The sequence below is a fragment of the Nomascus leucogenys genome, chromosome 10 (genome assembly GCF_006542625.1).
Source record: "Nomascus leucogenys isolate Asia chromosome 10, Asia_NLE_v1, whole genome shotgun sequence".
NCBI classification, from domain to species: domain Eukaryota; kingdom Metazoa; phylum Chordata; class Mammalia; order Primates; family Hylobatidae; genus Nomascus; species Nomascus leucogenys.
Window position 1 is genome coordinate 66,137,743 of NC_044390.1, and position 21,717 is coordinate 66,159,459.

The 21,717-nt window shown below is 40.8% G+C and overlaps 1 protein-coding gene across 3 annotated transcripts; it reads right to left on the minus strand.

Moving 5' to 3' along the window:
- Nucleotides 1–4,600: 4,600 nt before the first annotated feature.
- On the minus strand, nucleotides 4,601–21,018 carry ZNF615 (zinc finger protein 615). Of its 3 annotated transcripts, XM_003269866.3 has the most exons (6): nucleotides 20,929–21,018; nucleotides 20,050–20,087; nucleotides 16,776–16,979; nucleotides 15,240–15,366; nucleotides 14,898–14,993; nucleotides 4,601–6,958 (listed from the first exon to the last, which is right to left on the minus strand). In XM_003269866.3, exons 3-6 carry the CDS (start codon nucleotides 16,788–16,790, stop codon nucleotides 5,028–5,030), a joined length of 2,169 nt encoding a protein of 722 aa, XP_003269914.1. In that variant the 5' UTR covers nucleotides 16,791–16,979; nucleotides 20,050–20,087; nucleotides 20,929–21,018; the 3' UTR covers nucleotides 4,601–5,027. The 3 variants fall into 3 exon arrangements, with proteins under 3 accessions (XP_003269914.1, XP_003269912.1, XP_030677055.1); XM_003269864.3 differs by lacking the exon at nucleotides 20,050–20,087; XM_030821195.1 differs by lacking the exons at nucleotides 20,050–20,087; nucleotides 20,929–21,018 and adding an exon at nucleotides 17,491–17,523.
- Nucleotides 21,019–21,717: the final 699 nt, after the last annotated feature.

Here is a 21,717-nt window from a genome sequence, read left to right on the forward strand (position 1 = left end):
AGAGAAGAAAAAGGGAGATAATCTTCATGGATGTGAGTTAATTCTGAGAGGAGAGTAAAGGATGACCCATAAAACGAAATAAAATTAATAAACTGGACTTAATTTTCTTTTTTAAGTTTGTGCTTCTAAACACAACATTTAAGAAAGTGAAGTGGGGCACGGTGGCTCACACCTGTAATCCCAGCACTTTGGGAGGCCGAGGCAGGCAGATCATCTGAGGTCAGGAGTTCCAGACCAGCCTGGCCAACAAGGCGAAACCAGTCTCTACTAAAAATACAAAAATTACCTGGACGCGGTGGCACGTGCCTGTAATCCCAGCTACTTGGGAGCCTCAGGCAGGAGAATCGCTTGAATCTGGGAGGCAGAGGTTGCAGTAAGCCGAGATCGCGCCATTGCACCCCAGCCTAAGCGACAGAGCAAGACTCCTCGGTAAAGACACCACTTCGTCACCCTGAATTACTCTGATTTTTATGGGTACAATGAGAATAGTGGATGTAGGAAGACAAAGTTTTTAAATAGAAACCTTCAGGACAGATTTGGACTCGAAAGACTGACAGGAAGTGTTTCCAGCATCCAGTTAGTCTCAAAGCAACCACTAACCTTCAACTGTACACCTCAAAGCCTCCAGCCTCATTACATTCTCAAACACAGACAAGCCCCTTCTTCCCCTAAATAAAATTGCCTTCAAATTCAATTTAAAACTTACCACAGAGGCACTCCTTTGACACTCCTCCCCCTAGACCTTTTATTCACGCCACTCCTCTTCCTAGCTCGGGCTTCTCTGTATCTGAGCCTTATATTAAATTGCAAATCCGAGCAAAAAACAGCATTCACTGAGACACACTTTCCATCCAGTTTTCAATTACTGAGACTCATGAGGAGTGAACATATAGACCTCAAGCTCTGTCCGTGGGACCCTCAGTCATTAAACTCTTAAAACTAAGCCTTAACCTTCGACATCCCGAGGGTCCCTTTCTCACAACCATATTCGTTGGTGACTAAACTGAAATAAAACCCCTGAACACGGACATTCAACATGCATTTCCACTTCATGGTCCCCACAAGCTCCCCATCCGGATTCACACGCAGCATCAGGCTCTCAAGGCTACAGTAGCAGCAGCCAAAGGCTGAACACATATCAGAACCTACTTCCGATTCCGGAATTCTGGTGCTGCAACCCCATCCTTCGCCATCTCTAAGAACACCGAGAGGCTGGGAGGCGGGCTTCCGGAGAGGGATATAGGACATTTCCCAAAGTCCAAGTTCTGGCTTTGAACATTTTATATGAGGTAACATAGCTGTTTTACCTCATAGAGCATATTATGTCATTTCTGATGGGAGTGACCGTAGATTCTTAGTGGAGTGATAGACATGCACATCAACAGAATAGAGTCAAGAAATGGACACAAGAACAGGCAACTGATTTTTACAAATGTTCAAAATCAGTTTAATGGAAAGAGGACAGTGTTTTCAATACTGTTGAATCAACTGGGCAACCATAGGATGAACTTTAAATTAACCCTTACCCTATATACAAAGTTGAATTTAAATGGATCATATTGCTAAATATTAAAAAGCAAAACTGGCTGGGCGTGGTGGCTCACGCCTGTAATCCCAGCACTTTGGGAGGCTGAGGTGGCCAGATCACGAGGTCAGGAGATCGAGACCATCTTGGCCAACATAGTGAAACCCTGTATCTACTAAAAACACAAAAATTAGCTGAGCATGGCGGCGCATGCCTGTAATCCTAGCTACTTGGGAGGCTGAGGCAGGAGAATCACCTGAACCCAGGAGACAGAGATTGCAGTGAGCCGAGATCATGCCATTGAACTCCAGCCTGGGTGGGAGAGCTAGACTCTGTCTCAAAAAAAAAAAAAAAAAAAAAAGCAAAACTACATTATTTTGTCAAAGGAAGTAGAAAAAGAATTATCAATTACAGTAAGGAAGGAATACTTAGATGTAATGCCAAAACCCCACAATCCATAAAAATAAAAATAAAAAAAGGCTGGGTGCAATGGCTCACACCTGTAATCCCAGCACTTTGGGAGGCCATGGTGGACAGATCACCTGAGGTCAGGAGTTTGAGCCCAGCCTGGCCAACACGGTGAAACCCCAATCTCTACAAAAGTACAAAAATTAGTGGGGCATGATGGCAGGTGCCTGTAATCCCAGCTACTCGGGAGGCTGAGGCAGAAGAATCACTTGAACCTGGGAGGTGGAGGTTGCAGTGAGCCGAGATCATGCCATTGCACTCCAGCCTGGGCAAGACAGCAGGACTCCATCTCAAAAAAAAAAAGTTGGACTTCATTATAATTAAAATCTTTTTCTCTGAGAAAAAAAAGAAGGAACCACATCTAGGGAAAAATATTTGCAAGTGATATAAGACCTTTATCCAGCTGGATAAAATCTTTATCCAGCATTAATAAACAACTCTCTAAGCAGTGCACAGTGGCAAATGCCTGCAGTCCCAGCTAATCTGGAGGCTGGGACAGAAAACTTCTCAAGACCAGGAGTTTGAGACTGTAGTGTGCTATAATGGTGCCTGTGAATAGCCACTGCACTCTGGCCTGAGCAACATAGTGAGACCTTGTCTCTTAAAAAAGAAAAGTCTTTAGGGAAGTGCAAATGGAAGGCCACATACAATTGGTATGTTTGTATTCATACCAATACACATACAATAGAATAGGTAAAATAAAACATTATTTCACACCTGTAATCCCAGCACTTCAGGAGGCCGAGGCGGGTGGATCACGAGGTCAGGAGTTCGAGACCAGCCTGGCCAAGATGATGAAACCCCATCACTAGTAAAAATAAAAAATTAGCCAGGCGCGGTGGCAGGCGCCTGTAATCCCAGCTACTCAGGAGGCTGAAGCAGGAGAACTGCTTGAACCAGGAGGCAGAGGTTGCAGCGAGCCAAGATCATGCCACTGTACTCTAGCCTGGGCGACAGAGCAAGACTCCATCTCAAAAACAAAACAATACAAAACAAAAAAAATACTGACAACATCAAGCAGAAGCATGCGGAGAAACTGAACCTCTCTATATATTGCTGGTGAGCAATGAACACCACTCTGGTTAGTATCTTACAAAGGTAAACATATACTTACCTTGTGACCCATAAATCATACTCTGCAGTAATTATCCTAGAGAAATAAAAAATTGTGCTCAAAGCCTGTGTGTACAAATGTTCATAGGATTTTTATTTGTAACAGTAAGAAAAACTGGGAACAACCCTAATGTCCTTCAGTGGGTGAATAAACAAATACTGGTATATTCGTATAATAGATTATTAGTCACCAATAAGAATAAAACAATGATACACACAGAACAACTTGGATGGATTTCAGGTTAATTTGCTTTAGTTGAAACAGCCAATACCAAAAGGGTACATGCTGTATGATTCCATTTTTATAACATGCTACTAATGACAAAACTAAAGATGAAAAGATTTCTGATTGCCAAGGGTTAGGGTTGAGGAGAGGCTGTGACTATAAAAAAGTAGCATGAGGGAGTTTGCATTGATGCAACATTATCTTGATTGTGGAGGTGGTGACATGAATCAATATATGTGATAAGATTTCTTAAAGCTACATATAAAAACCAAACAAAAATGCATGCATGTTAACACTGGTGATTTCCAAGTAAATTCTGTAGTTAACAGTATTGTAACAATTTCACTTTCCTGTATTTGGTGATGAACTATGCTTATGTAAGGTGTTATCTTTGGAAGAAGCTGGGTTAAGGGCACTCAGGAACTCTGGAATATTTTGGTAAGATTTTGTGAATCTAAACTTATTTCAAAATAAAAACTTACAAAAACATCTTATTTATATTAATTTCATAACACCTGATGTTACTTATAAACTTAAACACATTCAAGTATGGTCAATTACACTTATGAATTGAATATACTGTATCCAGTTTCATTCTGAAGTACTTCAGTTATTCTGAAATAACACAAACTTAGAACCAAAGAAATGCAGGAGCTAATCATATAATAATATGAGGCAGACATAAAATACTCCTGTATTATATGCAATATTAAATTTTAGTTCGTGATTAGAGGAAGTCACAATTTAAAATGTATAAAATTAGTGACAAGGCAACTAGGAATATGGCTCAAGGTATCCTGTTCCCAAATGCACATGAGGCATATTATCTGTTAAGGTTAGAATTGTGACAGAAAGCTCTCATCCATCATTTTGCCAAGGCTTCTTTCCTTCATTAAATTCTCTGATATTTTCCTAAAAGTCTTCTACATTGAATGTTTTCATAAGTTTTTTTCTGCATTATTTCTTTTTTTTTTTTTTTTTTTGAGATGGAGTCTCGCTCTGTCACCGAGGGTGGAGTGCAGTGGCGCAATCTCGGCTCACTGCAAGCTCCGCCTCCCGGGTTCACGCCATTCTCCTGCCTCAGCCTCTCCGAGTAGCTGGGACTACAGGCGCCCGCCACCACGCCCGGCTAATTTTTTGTATTTTTAGTAGAGATGGGGTTTCACCGTGGTCTCGATCTCCTCACCTCGTGATCCGCCCGCCTCGGCCTCCCAAAGTGCTGGGATTACAAGCGTGAGCCACCGCACCCAGCCTTTCTGCATTATTTCATAGCACATGATGAGGCAAAACATTTTACTGAAAACCCTGCCATATTCACTGCCAGAGGAAAGTATTTCTCCAGTGTGAACTCTCTCAATCTATTGAGGTTTTATTTTTGGGCAAAGACTTTCCTATAATTATTACATTTCCATGAATTAGTAGTTTATTCATGATCTATGATCACTTCTGAGGGGGTTTATCTTCCCACCAAAGGCTTTCATAGTCTGCCACATTCATAGGATTTTTCTCAGTATACAATTTTTAGACATAATGTCCTAAAATATTTTCTCAAATGTTTTGTACATGTTTTCTCTGACACAAAACATGAAGTAATTGATCACTAAATAAACAACCATGTAGTCTGCATTCATGAAATTACTCTTCTTTGCAGATATCTTAAGGGCCTACATCTGGCAAAAGGCTTTCCCAAAATGACTACCTGTGAATTCTCTTGTGTTTAACAAGGATAGACAAGTGGGCAAAAGCTTTCCCACAATCACTACATCCATAGGGCCTCTCTCCTGTATGTTTTCTTTGATGAACATTGAGCCCTGATTTTGTAGTGAAGGCTTTCCCACAGTCACTGCATTTGTACGGTTTCTCTCCTGTGTGAATTCTCTGATGTGTAATAAGATCATTTTTGCGCAAAGAGAATTTTCCACATTCAGTACATGCAAAGGAAGTCTTTCCTGTGTGAAATCGCTGATGTTGTATGAGGCATGTCTTCTTCCTGAAGGTTTTATCACATTCATTGCATTTGTATGGCTTCTCTCCAGTATGAGTTTGCTGATGTATACTGAGAGTACTCTTCATGGTGAAGCCCTTTCCACATTCATTGCATATATAAGGTTTCTCCCCAGTATGAGTTCGCTGATGTGCAATGAGCATGCTTTTCCCAGTTAAGCCTTTGCCACATTCACTGCATACATAGGGTTTTTCTCCTGTATGAGTGCGCCGATGTACATTGAGATGACTCTTCTCAGTGAAGCCTTTTCCACACTCATTGCAAATATAAGGTTTCTCTCCTGTATGAGTTCGTTGATGTCCCATTAGCCGGATCTTTGCTGGAAAGCCTTTTCCACACTCACCACATACATAGGGTTTTTCTCCAGTATGAGTTCGCTGATGCACAATAAGGCGGCTCTTCACAGTGAAGCCTTTTCCACAATCATTGCATATATATGGCTTCTCTGCAGTATGAGTTCGCTGATGTACAATGAGGTCACTCTTCATGGTGAAACCTTTTCGACATTCAGTGCACACATAGGGTTTCTCTCCAGTATGTGTTCGCTGATGTCTGATGAGTGGGCTCTTCAAAGCGAAGCCCTTTCCACACTCATTGCATTTATAAGGTTTCTCTCCAGTATGAGTTCGTTGATGTACCATGAGACAGTGCTTCATTGAAAAGCCTTTTCCACATTCACTGCATGTATATAATTTCTCTTCTGTATGAGTTTGCTGATGTGTGATAAGACTGTTCTTCAAGGTGAAGCCTTTCCCACATTTATTGCATATAAAGGGTTTCTCACCAGTATGAGTTCGATGATGTGCGATAAGACGCCTCTTCTCAATGAAGCCTTTTCCACATTCACTACATATATAAGGTTTTTCTCCTGTATGAGTTTTCTGATGTGTAGTGAGACTGAACTTTGTAGAGAAGGCCTTCCCACATACACTGCATCCATGGGGTTTCTCTCCTGTATGAGTTCGTTGATGATAAATGAGCCGACACTTCTTGATGAAGGCTTTCCCACATTCGCTACATGTGTAAGGTTTCTCTTCCATATGAGTTTTCTGATGTATATTGAGCTGTGATTTCTTGAGGAAGGTTTTGTCACATTCAGTGCATTCATAATGTTTCAGTTCTGTATGAGTTCTCTGATGGTCCATTAGCCTGGATTTTCTGGAGAAAGCTTTTTCTCCAGTGTGAAGTCTCTGATGATCAATAAACTGAGACAACTTGAGGAAGGCTTTCCCACATTCACTGCATACATGGGCATTCTCTATGTTGTGAGTTCTCTGTTGCTTAATGACCTGGGACTTATTAATAGGTTTTGCAATTGCAGGAAACTTCATTTCAGTATAAAATTGATTATGGTTAGCATGAAAAAGGGATTTCCCATCTCCATTAGACTCAGCAGAGTTCTTTATGCCAGAGCTCCTTTTCTGGTTTTCAAAACTTAAATTTGATTTTAAAGGTTTTTCATGTAAGTCAAAGGTATCATGATCTTGCTTCAGCAGGAAATGACCTTTGTTCGGATTAACAATATTTCCAAACATATTCTGTTCATGGCACTGTTTCACACTCTTCTGAATACTTTGATTTTGCAAGTGATGCTGCAGAGGATCACCAATTTTCCTGATTTCTAGGAAAGAAGAGAACAGTCAATCACTCCATCATATTGTTTTGAAATAAACTATTTAAACTATTTTTTAAAACTGCCTTGGTGTGAGGTGACTCTTTAGTGAAAACCCTATTTTATTTATTTATTTTTTTGTGAGCAATAAAGCTTTTTAATCACCTGGGTGCAGGCAGACTGAGCCCAAAAAAGGAGTCAGCAAAGGGTGATAAGGGGAGGGCAGTTTTATAGCATTTGGGTAGGTAGTGGAAAATTACAGCTAAAGGGGGTTGAAAACCCTATTTTAGTATAAAGGAAACTCCATGTATAAATATCCCTCATCTCTTACACATTGGGAGAGGTGTGTAAGATTCCTTTTATCTCTTACACATAAAGGAAATTCCATGTATAAATATCCTTCATTTCTTACAAATAAAACACAATAATATAAACACATCTAAAAGTAAAAGCAACTGTACAAACAAGGCTAGATAATTCACAATGTATATAGATTTGGCTGCTTTCTAAATAGGTCTTTATACAATACACAGATAGTCAAATATAAACAGGTCACTTTTTGCAGGGAACCCCAAAATTTGGCAGGACACCAGACCATAGAAATTAGAGAAATATCAGACCACACAGGTTGATCCCAAATGACAAAGGCTGTATTAATTTATTCTACAAATGTTTGCTGAATGACATCTATGTGTAAGTCACTATGCTCATGTTTGGAATATACAAACACCTTCCTTCTTTTTTTTTTTTTTTTTTTGAGACAGGGTCTCTGTCACCAAGGCTGGAGTGCAGTGGCATAATCTCAGCTTACTTGCAACTATAACCTCTCCCTCCCAGGCTCAAGTGATCCTCCCACCTCAGCCTCTTGATTAGCTGGGACCACAGGCATGTGCCAGCACAGCCAGCTAATTTCTTGTATTTTTGGTAGAGATGGGTTTTTGCTGTGTTATCTAGGCTGGTCTTGAACTCACAAGCTCAAGAAGATCCACCTCCCTCGGCCTCCCAAAGTGCTGGGATTACAGACATGAGCCACTGCACTCAGCCAATTTTCACAAAGGTTTAATTTTAGTTAGGAAAAAATGAAATCACAAGGAAGCAAAAAAATAAAGTAATTGCATTTTTGAAATGTGGTTAATGGAACAATGGAGATATAAGAGATGGAGAAAATCAAGATATAGTTAAAGAAATGACAAGGTTCACTAATAGGTTCAATGGGAGGAGTGAAAGAGGGTTAATGGAAGCGAGGACTCAAAGATTATTCCAAAAATTTTATAGTTTCAGGCTGGACACAGTGGCTCACACCTGTAGTCCCAGCACTTTGGGAGGATGAAGTGGGTAGATCACATGAGGCCAGGAGTTCAAGACCAGCCTGGCCAACATAGTGAAACCCTGTTTCTACTAAAAATACAAAAATTAGGCATGGTGGTTGGCCGGGCGCGGTGGCTCACGCCTGTAATCCCAGCACTTTGGGAAGCCGAGGCGGGCAGATCACGAGGTCAGGAGATCGAGACCATCCTGGCTAACACGTTGAAACCCCATCTCTACCAAAAATACAAAAAATTAGCCGGGCGAGGTGGCAGGCGCCTGTAGTCCCAGCTACGCGGGAGGCTGAGGCAGGAGAACGGCGTGAACCCCGGGGGGCGGAGCCTGCAGTGAGCCGAGATCGCGCCACTGCACTCCAGCCTGGGTGAAAGAGCGAGACTCCGTCTCAAAAAAAAAAAAAAAAAAAAAAAAAAAAAAAAAAAAAAAAAAAAAAAAATTAGGCATGGTGGCACATGCCTGTAGTCCTGGCTACTTGGGAGGCTGAGGCACAAGAATCGCTTGAACCCAGGAGGTGGAGGTTGCAGTGAGCTGAAATCACACCACTGTACTCCAGCCTGGGTGACACAGCAAGAATCTGTCTCAAAAAAAAAAAACAAAAAAAAACCCCACACAAAACTATATGGCTTCAGCCATTGGATAGGAAGAAAAAAACCTCATGATGAAAATAGGAATATTACTATCTGGAATGAAGGGAAAAATTTAGCATGCCTTGTGAAACACATAAAGTTTAAGATGATTACTACATATCCAAGTACAAACATGAAGAAATTGGTTGAATATATAAATCTCGAAAAGGCCTTATCTGGAAATAGCAATGTAGATGACATCCAACATTTACAAATTATTCAAAGAAAGAGTACTGGATGAGACTTTAGTTGGAAACATGTAGAAAAAAAGAATGAAGGCACAGGGCCAGGGATCTTGTCAACCCAACATGTAGAGTTTGGGAATTCGTTAAGTCCACTGAAATGAACCAAATGCTGACGATTATGATCAGGTGCACAAGTGGAGACCCAGGTGTACAAAACAAACATCTAAGACTGGTAAGAATGTGATAGCCTCTTGAAAATTGCTAAAATAGATTCTAACTGTTCTCACAAAAAACGTAAGTATGTGAGGTAGTATATATGTTAATTTGTTCAATTTAGTCATTCTACAATGTACACATATTTCAAAACAACATGTTTTACATGATAAATATATGTAATTTTTATTTAGGAATTAAAAAGTAATTGTGGCCTGGTGTAGTGGCTCATGTCTGTAATCCCAGCACTCTGGGAGGGTGAGGCAAAGAGGATCACTTGAGCTCAGAAATTTGAGACCAGCCTGGGCAACATAGTGAGACCTTTCTCTATAAAAAATACAGAAATTAGCTGGGTGTGGTGGCATGTAGTCCCAGCTAGGCTAAAGTGGGAGGATCACTTGAGCCCAGGAGATTGAGGCTGTAGTGAGCCATGATTGCGCCACTGTACTCCAGCCTGGGTAACAGAGTAGTAAAATAAAAAAAAAAGAAATCATAAATTTAAAAAACAGAAGAATGTGAGATCCTCAGCATTTGATTTAAAGTGTCACATGCTGAGTGATTATCACATTCCCCAAACTTGCTATTCTTCTTCATTCTATGTACCACCATTAAACTAATTTTCCCAAAGCACAATCTCAAGTTTAGATGAAAGGTTCTATAATTAAGACTCCAACTAATGACCTAACTGGATCATACTATCCCATGTTGCTACAGAAAGGGGGAACAATGATTTGCAGCAAAGTGTTAACTCAGCAGGCCTGGGCTATTCCATCCCTACACATTCCAAAGAAAGAACTCGTCTTAACTGCCTTCTAAAAGATAACCTCTGAGCCCCTGGAATATTCTGCCTGCTAAGGGTATCTTTTAATGCCTGAGGCCTTGGGTCATATCAGATAGTTTATGCTAGCAATGTGATTTATGGTGGACACCTGGTTTTGTATGTCTCAGATTTTGGGCCACATTTGTATTGCTTTGACTCTGGGGGGCTACAGACACTGGGCTTAGATGAGCTTCCCTAGTTGGCAACAACTTCACATGTGTTGTCAAACACTGTTGCAGGGAAAAATTCAGCACTTTGTGCAACTCCACTAGAACAGGAGAACTGAAAGCTTGCACCTAGTTTCTCCTGGATTCTTCTTTCTGTACTTTTTATCTTTGATGATTTTAATTTGTATTATTTCACTGTCAAACTGTAATCATGAGTGTAGCAGTTCCCTCTCCTCCCCATTAACGTCTACCTTCTACATAGCAGGCAAAGTAATCTATCAAATAAATTAGTTATATCACGTCACTTCTCTACTCAAAACTCCCTACTGTGTTCTCAACTCATTTGGAATAAAATCAAGGTCATGAATGCCCTTGACAGGCAGTATGTGACCTCTGTACCAAAACTTCCAACTATATCCCCACTGTTCTTATTTCCAGACAGTTTTGCTTTTGCTCACTCTACTCTATCCATTCAAGCTTCCTAGAAGTTCCTCAAACACATTTCACGGTCATTTTTCAACTTCTCATTGTCTCACACCTGGAACACTCTTCATCCAGGGAGCCTACACATGCACATCATCTATCTGCTCAAAGGCACCTTAACAAAGAGCTGTTCCCACCCTACAAGCATAGTGCCAACTCCTAACACTTACTGTTGCACTAGTGCTTTAACTTTCCTTATAGCAATTTTTACTCCAAGATATGTTATTTATATATCTGCTTATTATTGGTTATATGGTTACTTCTAAGAGAACAAAAGCAATGTGAAGAATAAGGACATGGTATGTTTTTTCTTTCTTATTTGTAATGCTGATAGCGTTGGAATATAGTAGGCTATCAAAACACAAGTTTTGGGTGGGTGTGGGGCAGGGGGGGTTGTCACCCAGCCTGGAGTGCAGTGGCATGAACTTGGCTCATTGCAATGTCTGCCTCCAGGGTTCAAGTGATTCTGCCACCTCAGCCTCCTGAGTAGCTGGGATTATAGGCACATACCATCACACCTGGCTAATTTTTGTATTTTTAGTAGAAACGGGGTTTCACCATGTTGGCCAGGCTGGTCTCGAACTCCTGAACCCAAGTGATCCACCTGCCTTGGCCTCCCAAAGTGCTGGGATTACAGGCATGAGCCACCGTGCCCAGCCCAAAACACAAGTTTTAAAGGAAGGAGTCATATGACAAGAAACATGATTAACTGGGACTAGGTGTCATCAAAATATGATAGAAAAGTAATTAATGTTATTCCTATATTCTAGCAATGAATAATCTGAAAATGTAATCAAGAAAACAATTCCATTAACTGCAGAAACAAAAAGAAAACTATACTTAGGAATATACTTAGCAAAGGAAGTACCAAATTTATATTCTGAAAGCGATAATGCATTGTCAAAAGAAGTCAAAGACCTAACAGGATATAAAACTGTCCAATGTTCATGGATCAGAATACTTAATATGATGAAAATGGGAATACTCCCCCAAATTGTTACACAGACTCAGTGCAGTACCTACCAAAATCCTACCCACCCTTTTTGTAGAAATTTACAACGGATTCTAAACTTCAAATGGAAATTCAAAGGACTCAGAATAGTCAAAACAATCTTCAAAGCAAAGAACAAAGATGGAGGATTCACACTTCCCAATTTCAAAACTTACTATAAAACCATAATCATCAAGACTATTTGAGAATATACATTTATACATAGTATATGTTCCAAAATTGATTGTGGTATGGTTACACAACTAGATGAATAGATTAAAAACCACTGGCTTGCACACCTTAAAGGGGTGAAATCATGTGATATGTGCATGGTATCTCAATAACAGTTTACAAATAGGATGAAAAAAACAAAAGCTATACAGAAATGAATGCAATCAAAACATCTAACATAAATTAAAGAAAGTTAAGAATTAGCAAAACTATGAAGGAAGTAATTTGCAGCAGACATAAACGTCTAATGGTTTGGGCTAGAAATAATATAGGATATTAAAAGATCTTTTCTAATTAATCAAAACATTACCTTAAAGTAGAGAATTTTAAGAGAGCTCAGCATGTAGAAAACATTTAAGGTAACGCCAGAATTTAAGATGTGCAGTAATGAAGGAGACCCTGAATTTAAATAGGACAGCCTGCCACACGATTCACAACAGCAAAGACATGGAATCAACCTAGGTGCCCACGAACGGTGAACTGGATAACTGTGGTATATATACACCATGGAATACTACAAAGCCACAAAAAAGAACCAAAGCATGTCATTTGCAGCAACATGGATGCAGCTGGACGCCATTACCCTAAGTGAAATAACTCAGAAACACAAAACCAAATACTGTGTATTCTCACTTGCAGGCAAGAGCTAAACACTGGGAACACATGGATATAAAGACAGGAACAATAGACAGTGGGGACTCCAAGAGGAAGAAGGGAGGAAGGCAAGGGTTGAAAAACCACCTATTTGGTACTATGTTCACTACTTGGGTGACAGGATTGAGCTTCTATTGAATCCTTGGCATCAGGCAATATATCCATGAGACAAACCTGCATATGCACCTCCTGATGCACCTCCTGAATCTAAAATAAAAACATAAAAGATAAAATAAAATTAAAAAAATAAAATTAAATAAGGATAGCCAAAAGCATTATTCTTAGAGGGAAGATGATTCTTGTTCCTCATACACAAAATAGGAAGTTATAGGCTAGTTGTCATGAAGACAAGTAAAATACATGGAAATAAAGTATACATTAGATAATATTAAGGCAGAAGTTAATTTGGTAGTCTCTTCCAGAGAATGAAGAGTTAACTCATGGGACTGAAAGAAACTTTTAAAAGTTATGACAGGCCGGGCGCGGTGGCTCACACCTGTAATCCCAGCACTTTGGAAGGCCGAGGTGGGCGGATCACGAGGTCAGGAGATCAAGACCATCCTGACTAACACAGTGAAACCCCGTCTCTACTAAAAATACAAAAAATTAGCTGGGCATGGTGGCGTGCGTCTGTAGTCCCAGCTACCGGGGAGGCTGAGGCAGGAAAATGGAGTGAACTCGGGAGGCGGAGCTTGCAGTGAGCCGAGATCGTGCCATTGCACTCCAGCCTTGGCAACAGAGCGAGACTCCGCCTCAAAAAAAATAAAAAATAAAAAAAAAATAAAAGTCATGAGAACAGTAAAGAAAATGGAAGAAGGATGGGCTGGGCACAGTGGCTCACGCTCGAATCCCAGCACTTTGGGAGGCCAAGGCTAACAGATCACTTGAGCCAAGGAGTTCAAGATCAGCCTAGGCAACATGACAAAACCCCACCTCTACAAGAAATACAAAAATCAGCTGAGCATGGTGATGTGTGCCTGTAGTTCCAGCCACTTAAGAGGCTGAGGCCGGGCACGGTGGCTCACGCTTGTAATCCCAGCACTTTGGGAGGCCGAGGCGGGCGGATCACGAGGTCAGGAGATCGAGACCACGGTGAAACCCCGTCTCTACTAAAAATACAAAAAAATTAGCCGGGCGTGGTGGCGGGCGCCTGTAGTCCCAGCTGCTCGGAGAGGCTGAGGCGGGAGAATGGCATGAACCCGGGAGGCGGAGCTTGCAGTGAGCCGAGATTGTGCCACTGCACTCCAGCCTGGGCGACAGAGCGAGACTCCGTCTCAAAAAAAAAAAAAAAAAAAAAAGAGGCTGAGGTGGGAGGATCGCTTGAGCCAAGGAGGTTGAGGTTGCAGTGAGCCTGGGTAACAGATGAGACCTTGTTTCCAAAAAACGTATGGAGAAACTCAGTATTCAGTATAGGAGGAATAAGAGAACTTAAGAGCCACATAAATGCCAATTAGAGACCAGGTTATCATGGGCACAGCATCCAGAGTGGAGAAAATGAGGGAAAATAATGATTCCCAGAGTGGGAATAATGAAGGAAAATTATTATTTTCCTACTAGGGCAGGAAGATGCAGTAGTCAGAAAAAAGTAATGAGTTCAAAGGTCTCTCTTTCTGGAGAGGCCTGGAAAGTGGAATTTCATAGCAAGAGAGGTAATACACAAGCAGAGACACCGTGACAGTGGACGAGAAAAGGCAGATTTGAAAATCCTAAGAAGATAATTATGTAGACAAAAACAAGATGTGTATAAAATAAACAAAGATGAAATCTCAAGGAAAAAAAAGTGGGGGCCAGGCGTGGTGGCTCAAGCCTGTAATCTCAGCACTTTGGGAGGCCAAGGTGGGCAGATCACGAGGTCAAGAGATCAAGACCATCCTGGCCAATATGGTGAAACCCTGTTTCTACTAAAAATACAAAAATTAGCTGGGCGTGGTGGTGCACGCCTGTAGTCCCAGCTACTCAGGAGGCTGAGGCAGAAGAATCCCTTGAACCCGGGAGGCGGAAGTTGCAGTGAGCCAAGATCGTGCCACTGCACTCCAGCCTGGTGACAGAGTGAGACTCCATCTCAAAAAAAAAAAAAAAAAAAGAAAGTGGGGCATATTTTCCATACTACAACAAAAAAGAACTCTTCTCTGGGAAGAAGGAGTCATGGAGGGGCTGCTGCTGTGTCTTCAGATGCCCTCACTGCTTTGACGTCTGCTCTGTGTGGGCAGAACGTGGTGTCTGTGGCTGTCCACCTGGCTGGTCCTCTCACTCACCAGAACAGATTCGAGCGTAGATTTCATCTTCTGTTGTGCAAGGTTCTTCTCCTCGTTCCAACTTGGAGAGTGCATCTGGTTTCCTGGCTTGATACCCTGTTCATGGGAAATGAGACGATTTAGACAAATCAAACAGGGCTGGCAATATTGAAAAAGGAGAGTGTTACATTTTAAGAACTACACAGGTATCAAATCTATAACAAGAAGGTAGATTATACTGTCTTGTGTGGGGCAAGAGAATGATGTGAGAATCCACCACTTCAGAGTACTTCAGGTAAGCAGCTGAGAAAGGAAGGCCATTGACTGGGCACCCTCTGAGTGACACAGGGCAGCTGTCCTCACCCACTGCCACCAGGTTGCTGTAGTTCTCCAGCATCACATCCCGGTACAGGTCCTTCTGAGCAGGGCTCAGGAACTGCCACTCCTCCCAGGTGAAGTCCACAGCCACATCCTCCAGTGTTAGGGATTCCTATAATAACACACTTCTGTTTAATGAAGTGATATTCGTTTGGTGATAGGAAAAGAATGTCAAGGAAGTCATTCTGCTCATTTTCACCACATAGGAAGCTGGTGGGGTTTTTTCTCGGTACGTTTTGACAGAATAAGAATCCTAGTAAAATATTCTGTAACTGTGCAGTCATCCATTCATTCAACAATGTTGAAAAGTCAAAGAAATGTCTATAATACACAGCTATCCAATCCTCTCGCTAATGAAAGAACATCTATAATATATAGCATCTATTTCCCAATACCAAACTAGTTGTAAGTATATGCCAGTTACAAGTAGATGAATAATACAGATTCTTAAATTCACTATGAGCTTTCAGGCCAATATCAAACTCTGTAATGAAGACATGGCAGATGCTAGTATCACAAGACAATGCATACAAGATAACTATGGTTAATATAGTTAACCATATTATTATTTTATTCTGAATGAAATAAACTATATAAAACATGTATAAAGCACAAAGATTATTAGATGATTAAGCAAATTTGTTTTTTTGTTTGCTTGTTTTGTTTTTTTTGAGATGGAGTCTCGCTCTGTTGCCCAGGCTGGAGTGCAGTGGCACAATCTCGGCTCACTGCAACCTCTGCCTCCCGGGTTCAAGCAATTCTCCTGCCTCAGCCTCCCTAGTAGCTGGGATTACAGGCGCACTCCACCACACCTGGCTAATTTTTGTATTTTTAGTAGAGATGAGGTTTCACCATGTTGGCCAGGCTGGTCTCACACTCCTGACCTCAGGTGATCCACCCGCCTTGGCCTTCCAAAGTGCTGGGATTACAGGCGTGAGCCACAGTGCCTGGCCATGATTAAGCAAATTTGGAAAAAAAAAATCCTTAGAATATATATGCAGACACATGTATGCACACAGACAAATTCATATATATGTGTATGTTATTAGACAGCATTAGTAACATTAAATACAATGAAGAAACAGCTAAAAGAAATCTACTTTTGCATTTATGAGAAGGCTACAGTTAACACCACCTACCATAATACCTCTGTGAAGAACTATCAAAGATGTATGTGAGCCTCAGAATTATAAGCCATGAAACATTAACATCCCTCAAGAAACTGGTCTGCTTTCTCACAGTTGATGTAACTTATCATGATTCTCTTGTATAGCTTGTCAGAGATACTAGAGGCAAGTTTACAGCAAATGTAACCTATGGGGTCCCACACAGTCACAAATTCCAACATGAATCATGTAGTACAAATCCTATGAATAATATATCCCTGATTCTTCTTTGCCCAGATTTCTGCAGGTCCTGATATTTCCAATTTATACTTTTCTGATTAATTACCCTGATTTTTACAGGACTTTAAAAATACATTAGAGAATAAAGGAAAGAATAAAACAAACCAAAAGTCACCTGGGCCTGCATCATTGTCTCCTAAATTTGGGAAATGACTGCTAACTTGGACGTTCTGTATTTGTCTCTTCTGAATCAGCTCTAAATTTCTGTTCAAAAACTTCAATCTCCAATCAAGGATGTCCCCAGAAATGATGGCACACAAGTCTTGGAAACTCTGCCTCCTTCCTTCACTTGATTTCTCTTGTTCTCAGCACCTGTGGGCTGAAGAGCAAATTACTCTGAGTGGTACATTCTTTTTAAGCCCAGATGTTGTCACCGTTCCTATATGCTCACCTTAAATCAAGGCCCCCAAATATCTATCTGTTCTTTTATTTAGTGCTCCAGAAGCTTTTATATCTGGGCTAGTAAAATATAACATTCTGAATATAGAGGTACAGAACCCTTCTATATAAAGTTGACATGATATGACTACTCCTAGTAAGTGAAAGAGAATGTGGGAAAAAGAATCATCACAACGTGATGCCCAGCAGCAGGGCAATCTCAGGCAGATCAGTTTTAGGAAAGAGGTCACATAGACAGTTAAGATGCACACATTTTGTCTTTAAAACCATGTGTACCCATCTACCTTTTCAGAGGTCTTTTTACATTCTAGGATACTGTAATCTGAGAACATTGTCCTAAGCAAATAATAAGCACTATCTTATTTAAATTATTCATTACCATCCACATCTTTAACTTTTTTTTTTTTTTTTTGAAACGGAGTCTCACTCACTCTGTTGCCCAGGCTGGAGTGAGTAAGACTCCAATGGCATGATCTCTGTTCACTGCAACCTCCATCTCCTGGGTTCAAGCAATTCTCCTGCTTCAGCCGCCTGAGAAGCTGGGATTACAGGTGCATGCCACCATGCCCAGCTAATTTTTGTACTTTTAGTAGAAACGGGGTTTCACCATGTTGGCCAGGCTGGTCTTGAACTCCTGACCTCAAGTGATCCACCCATCTCAGCCTCCCAAAGTGCTGGGATTACAGGCGTGAGCCACTGCGTCTGGCCGCCATCCACATCTTGATACTTGCAAAGTATTCTAAGTATAAATGTATAAAGGATACTCAGCAAAAATATCCTTGAGGTATTACATATTACAGCAAATCCTAATGGATATTCTTCAAGCAAAAGAAAGATGACTCCAGTGTAAGCAGAGGAGCAAGGTCTGAAGAGGAACAAAACGGTAAGTAATAAAGCCTAAATCAGTATTGACTGGAAAAATAATACTGATAATAATATATCAGGAAGTTTTAATATATATAGTGTTAAAATATTCCATAAGAACACATAAAGTAGGAGGATGGCAAATGAAAAAGTATTTTAAGATATCTGCATAGCAGAAGAGTACAAAATACTAATTACCATAACATGAACAAATAAATTTATATGTTATTCGTAATCAATAGTGTCAGCAATAAAACTAATTTAAAAAAAATTATTTCCATGTCAAAAGAGAGGTCTATGGTTTCTGTGGCAGCTACTCAATTCTACTGTTGTAGCTCAAAAATGCCCATATACAAAAAAATAGACAAATGATTGTGGCCAGGTCCCAATAAAACTTTATTAACAGAAACTGGCACTGGGAGATTTAGTCCATGGGCTCTAGTTGCCCAACTGTGAAAAGTGCAGAAAAGCCATATGGTCACCTAAATCAACAGTCAGTAATATAGTATCCAGGACCTGGACCACCTGTTTTGTAAGTAGTCTTGTAGGAACACAGCTACATGCATTCCATGACATCTCGTCTCAGGCTATTATCACATTACAATAGCAGAGTTGAGAATTTGGGTCTAGAATGTCACTCAGTAGAATGCAGTATAAAAAAATCATCAAAGATGACTTTTGAATATAAGGGCCAAATTATCAGTATTTGCCTAATACGTCTGTATTCTTTTAGTCAGGTGGCTGGATACAAAATTTAAATAGAAAAATCCTATATCCTCCTAAAGCATACACAGATCAAGAGTCAGTATTAAGAGCAGAACATTTCTTGGGAATAATTTAACATTCTATTGAAAATTGCCAATAAAGGTATCCCTGGTAACACAAAACCCCATTCCTAAAACTTTCTGAAAAGGTAATATTGGCAAAAGTGTGCTATCTGACAGGTCATTTTTACTTTCTTCACTTGATTTTTCATAGGGAAAACACAGGTTTATATCAGAAAAATATTAGCATTCTACATTTAAAATAAAATTGTTGATGGTAGTTCAGTAATATAAGTTTACGGCTTTAAATGTTTTCATTAATAGAAAAAAGAGAGAAACCAGGCGGGAGAAAGGAAGAGAAAAAAATGAATATAAATACAAATTTTACAAAAGACAAAACCATAAATAATCCTCAGAGATAATCGTGAGGAAAAGATGTTTAACTCCTCTTTTGGCCAACAAGTAAAGAGACACAAGTTATGCCAATCGCACAATGAGCAAGAGGCAGAATCAGGGCTGCAAATCCAGGTTTGTTTCACTTCAAAATCCACTTTTATTCCACTTTATACCTAACCAAAATTATCTGTAAATCAGATGCCTCCCTATTAAGTAAATAAAAAAAGCAATTAAAAGGCTATTAGTAGAATTCTAGTTAATCATATACAGAATTATTTAGAGGAATGGTACTTATGTCTGTAACTTACTTTGAAATATACCAAAATCGACAACGAATAAGGAATGATTCACAAACAGAGGAATGGATGAATACTTAGAAAACCAGTAGAGCTGATCTAATACAATGTTAATGGTAAAAGCTAGGTGGTAGGCACATTGGTATTAACATTAAACTTCTTTCAATATTTCCATAGGTTCAAAAATTTTCACAAAAAAATATGTTAGAGAGAAAAATATTGTAATACTAAGAATTAAGATGACCAAATATAAAATAAATATTTAAAATTAATTTATCTTTTGTTACAGATTATAAGGAAAGCGGAGTCAGAAAGCAATACACTGCAGTAAAAGTAACAGTCTAGATTGAAGATTAAAGGCGGGAAAAACAAAATTCATGGATAAATGGATAATCATAAAATGTTCCTAAAAATGATACCTAAACATTTTAAAACATTTCACTTCTATCCAAACGTACGCATAAACTTAATGTGAATGCACTTATAGTACCACCGGCTCAAACAGTGAAAACAACTTGTAAATGTTTATTACATAATATAAAGCGAAAAAGAAAATAGTACCATTTACATAATTTATCTGAATTATGAATATTAAGCACATAACATACACGTCTAAAATGGAAATATTCTGAAAATTTGACAAAGGTTATCTTTGAGTAACCGAGCTTACCATGGCAGAGATGTTATCTTACTTGTGTCAGAAAGAACCTGAAAAGAAATATCCAAGAGGATACGCTGGAAACTTGCAGGACAAAGGGTAGAAGTCGCATCTTAAATATAAAACATGCTACTTTTAGGTATGCTAGATGATTGATCTCGCCAAAAACTTCCATTTCTTAGGATTCAAGACCAAGGGGTGATGGAAGGTGCCAAAGGGGATTTAAAAACCAGTCGTGGAGAAGGGTCTTGGGCAGAAGGGGAATGCTAATGAGCATCAATTCTGTTCCAGCAGCCAGGGCTGGGGCTAACCCACCACCTGCCATGGTTCCCAGGCCTGCAGAGCTGCCGCCCACATCGGAATCTGTGGCGCTACCACCACCGCCACCAGGATTAATTCCAAAACCTGGATCAGAAACCTCCGTACCTTAACCCCCAAGACAGTTCCTCAATCATTTAGTCCCAAACAAAACCTGAACCATAAACCGATTCGCTGACAAAACAAACCCTCCAGTTCGCAATCACTGAGCCCCGCCAAAGGACAACAGCAAAGACACCAGAATGTGACTTGGGCACTCAGTAGCTGATCTCTAGAGATCGTTAATCACAAACCACACGAGGACCCTGTGACTGGTCCCAGAGGTACCCCGATCACACACACACACACACACACACACACACACACACACACACACACCCCCTATCACGGACCCCTTATAGTTCCCCTGCGATACGAATCAGACCCACGCTAAGCTCCTGAAAGAATTCCACTGGCGTCGCCAAACGCTGGCGCCGACAGTTACCAGTCCATCACCACAGTCCACGAACACGCCTAGCTACGGACAGAATTTCCTCCCCGTCACCACAGCGACCGCCCAGTGACTGAACTTACTTCCCAGAACTTGGTCTGCTCTGGCCTCATCTCTCGGCCTCCTCAGTGCCTTACGACGACTACCCAGGGTCGGAGGCGTTCCCAGCGTTTGCGCAGATGCAAGATGGCCGCGCCCTCGTCGCCGTGGCTACATGGGGGCCGCCATCTTTGAGTATCTGACGTCACAAGGGAAAGGGGCCGTTTTGGCGCTGGTGACCGGGGGTGACCGGGGATGGCCGGGAAGATGAAGGAACACTGAAACTGTCCCATTTCCTGGCACCTCAACCCTTCATAAATCTGGGTCTATATACAGAGGCTCCAGTTTACACAAGACAAAACTGGCGTGGAGGTAAATCCCTTTCAGTAGCTGAATAGAAGGCTAAGATGGCCGCGACGTTTACACTTTGTTCAAAGGTTAGGAAGCAGTTCCTTGTGAGGGAAAAGGAGAACCGGCCGAGAGGGGACACCTCGGCCAAAGCCAGATTTCTAGCAGAAAGTAGCTTGAAGCGCCTTTTGAACGCAGAAGAGGGCTGTTAGCTACGCTGACGGAACAGGGGTAGCAGTCACAGACTAGGTAATGAAAGCGGTTGGAACGTGCCAAAATTATGTTGGGTGAAAGTCATGCGGAAAAGCCAGTAAAAGCCAGAAAGTATAGCTCCTAAGGCGGAGGGGAGAGCCTGGGACCCAGGTGGAGCCAAATATGAGGGCTAGACTCAGGAGAAGTGGCCAGAAATTAAGAGAACAGGACCACTTCAGTGAGAAAAAAAGGTTGGGTAAGAGGCCGGGTGCAGTGGCTCACATCTGTAATCC

What these genes read in the sequence shown, in the direction of transcription:
- ZNF615 (XM_003269864.3), bottom strand. An exon ending in CAGCAACCTGGTGGCAGTGG is followed by an intron (nt 14,994 to 15,239) that starts GTGAGGACAGCT and finishes TCCCATGAACAG; the next exon opens with GGTATCAAGCCAGGAAACCA. An exon ending in CTACGCTCGAATCTGTTCTG is followed by an intron (nt 6,959 to 14,897) that starts GTGAGTGAGAGG and finishes CTTCTTTCCTAG; the next exon opens with AAATCAGGAAAATTGGTGAT.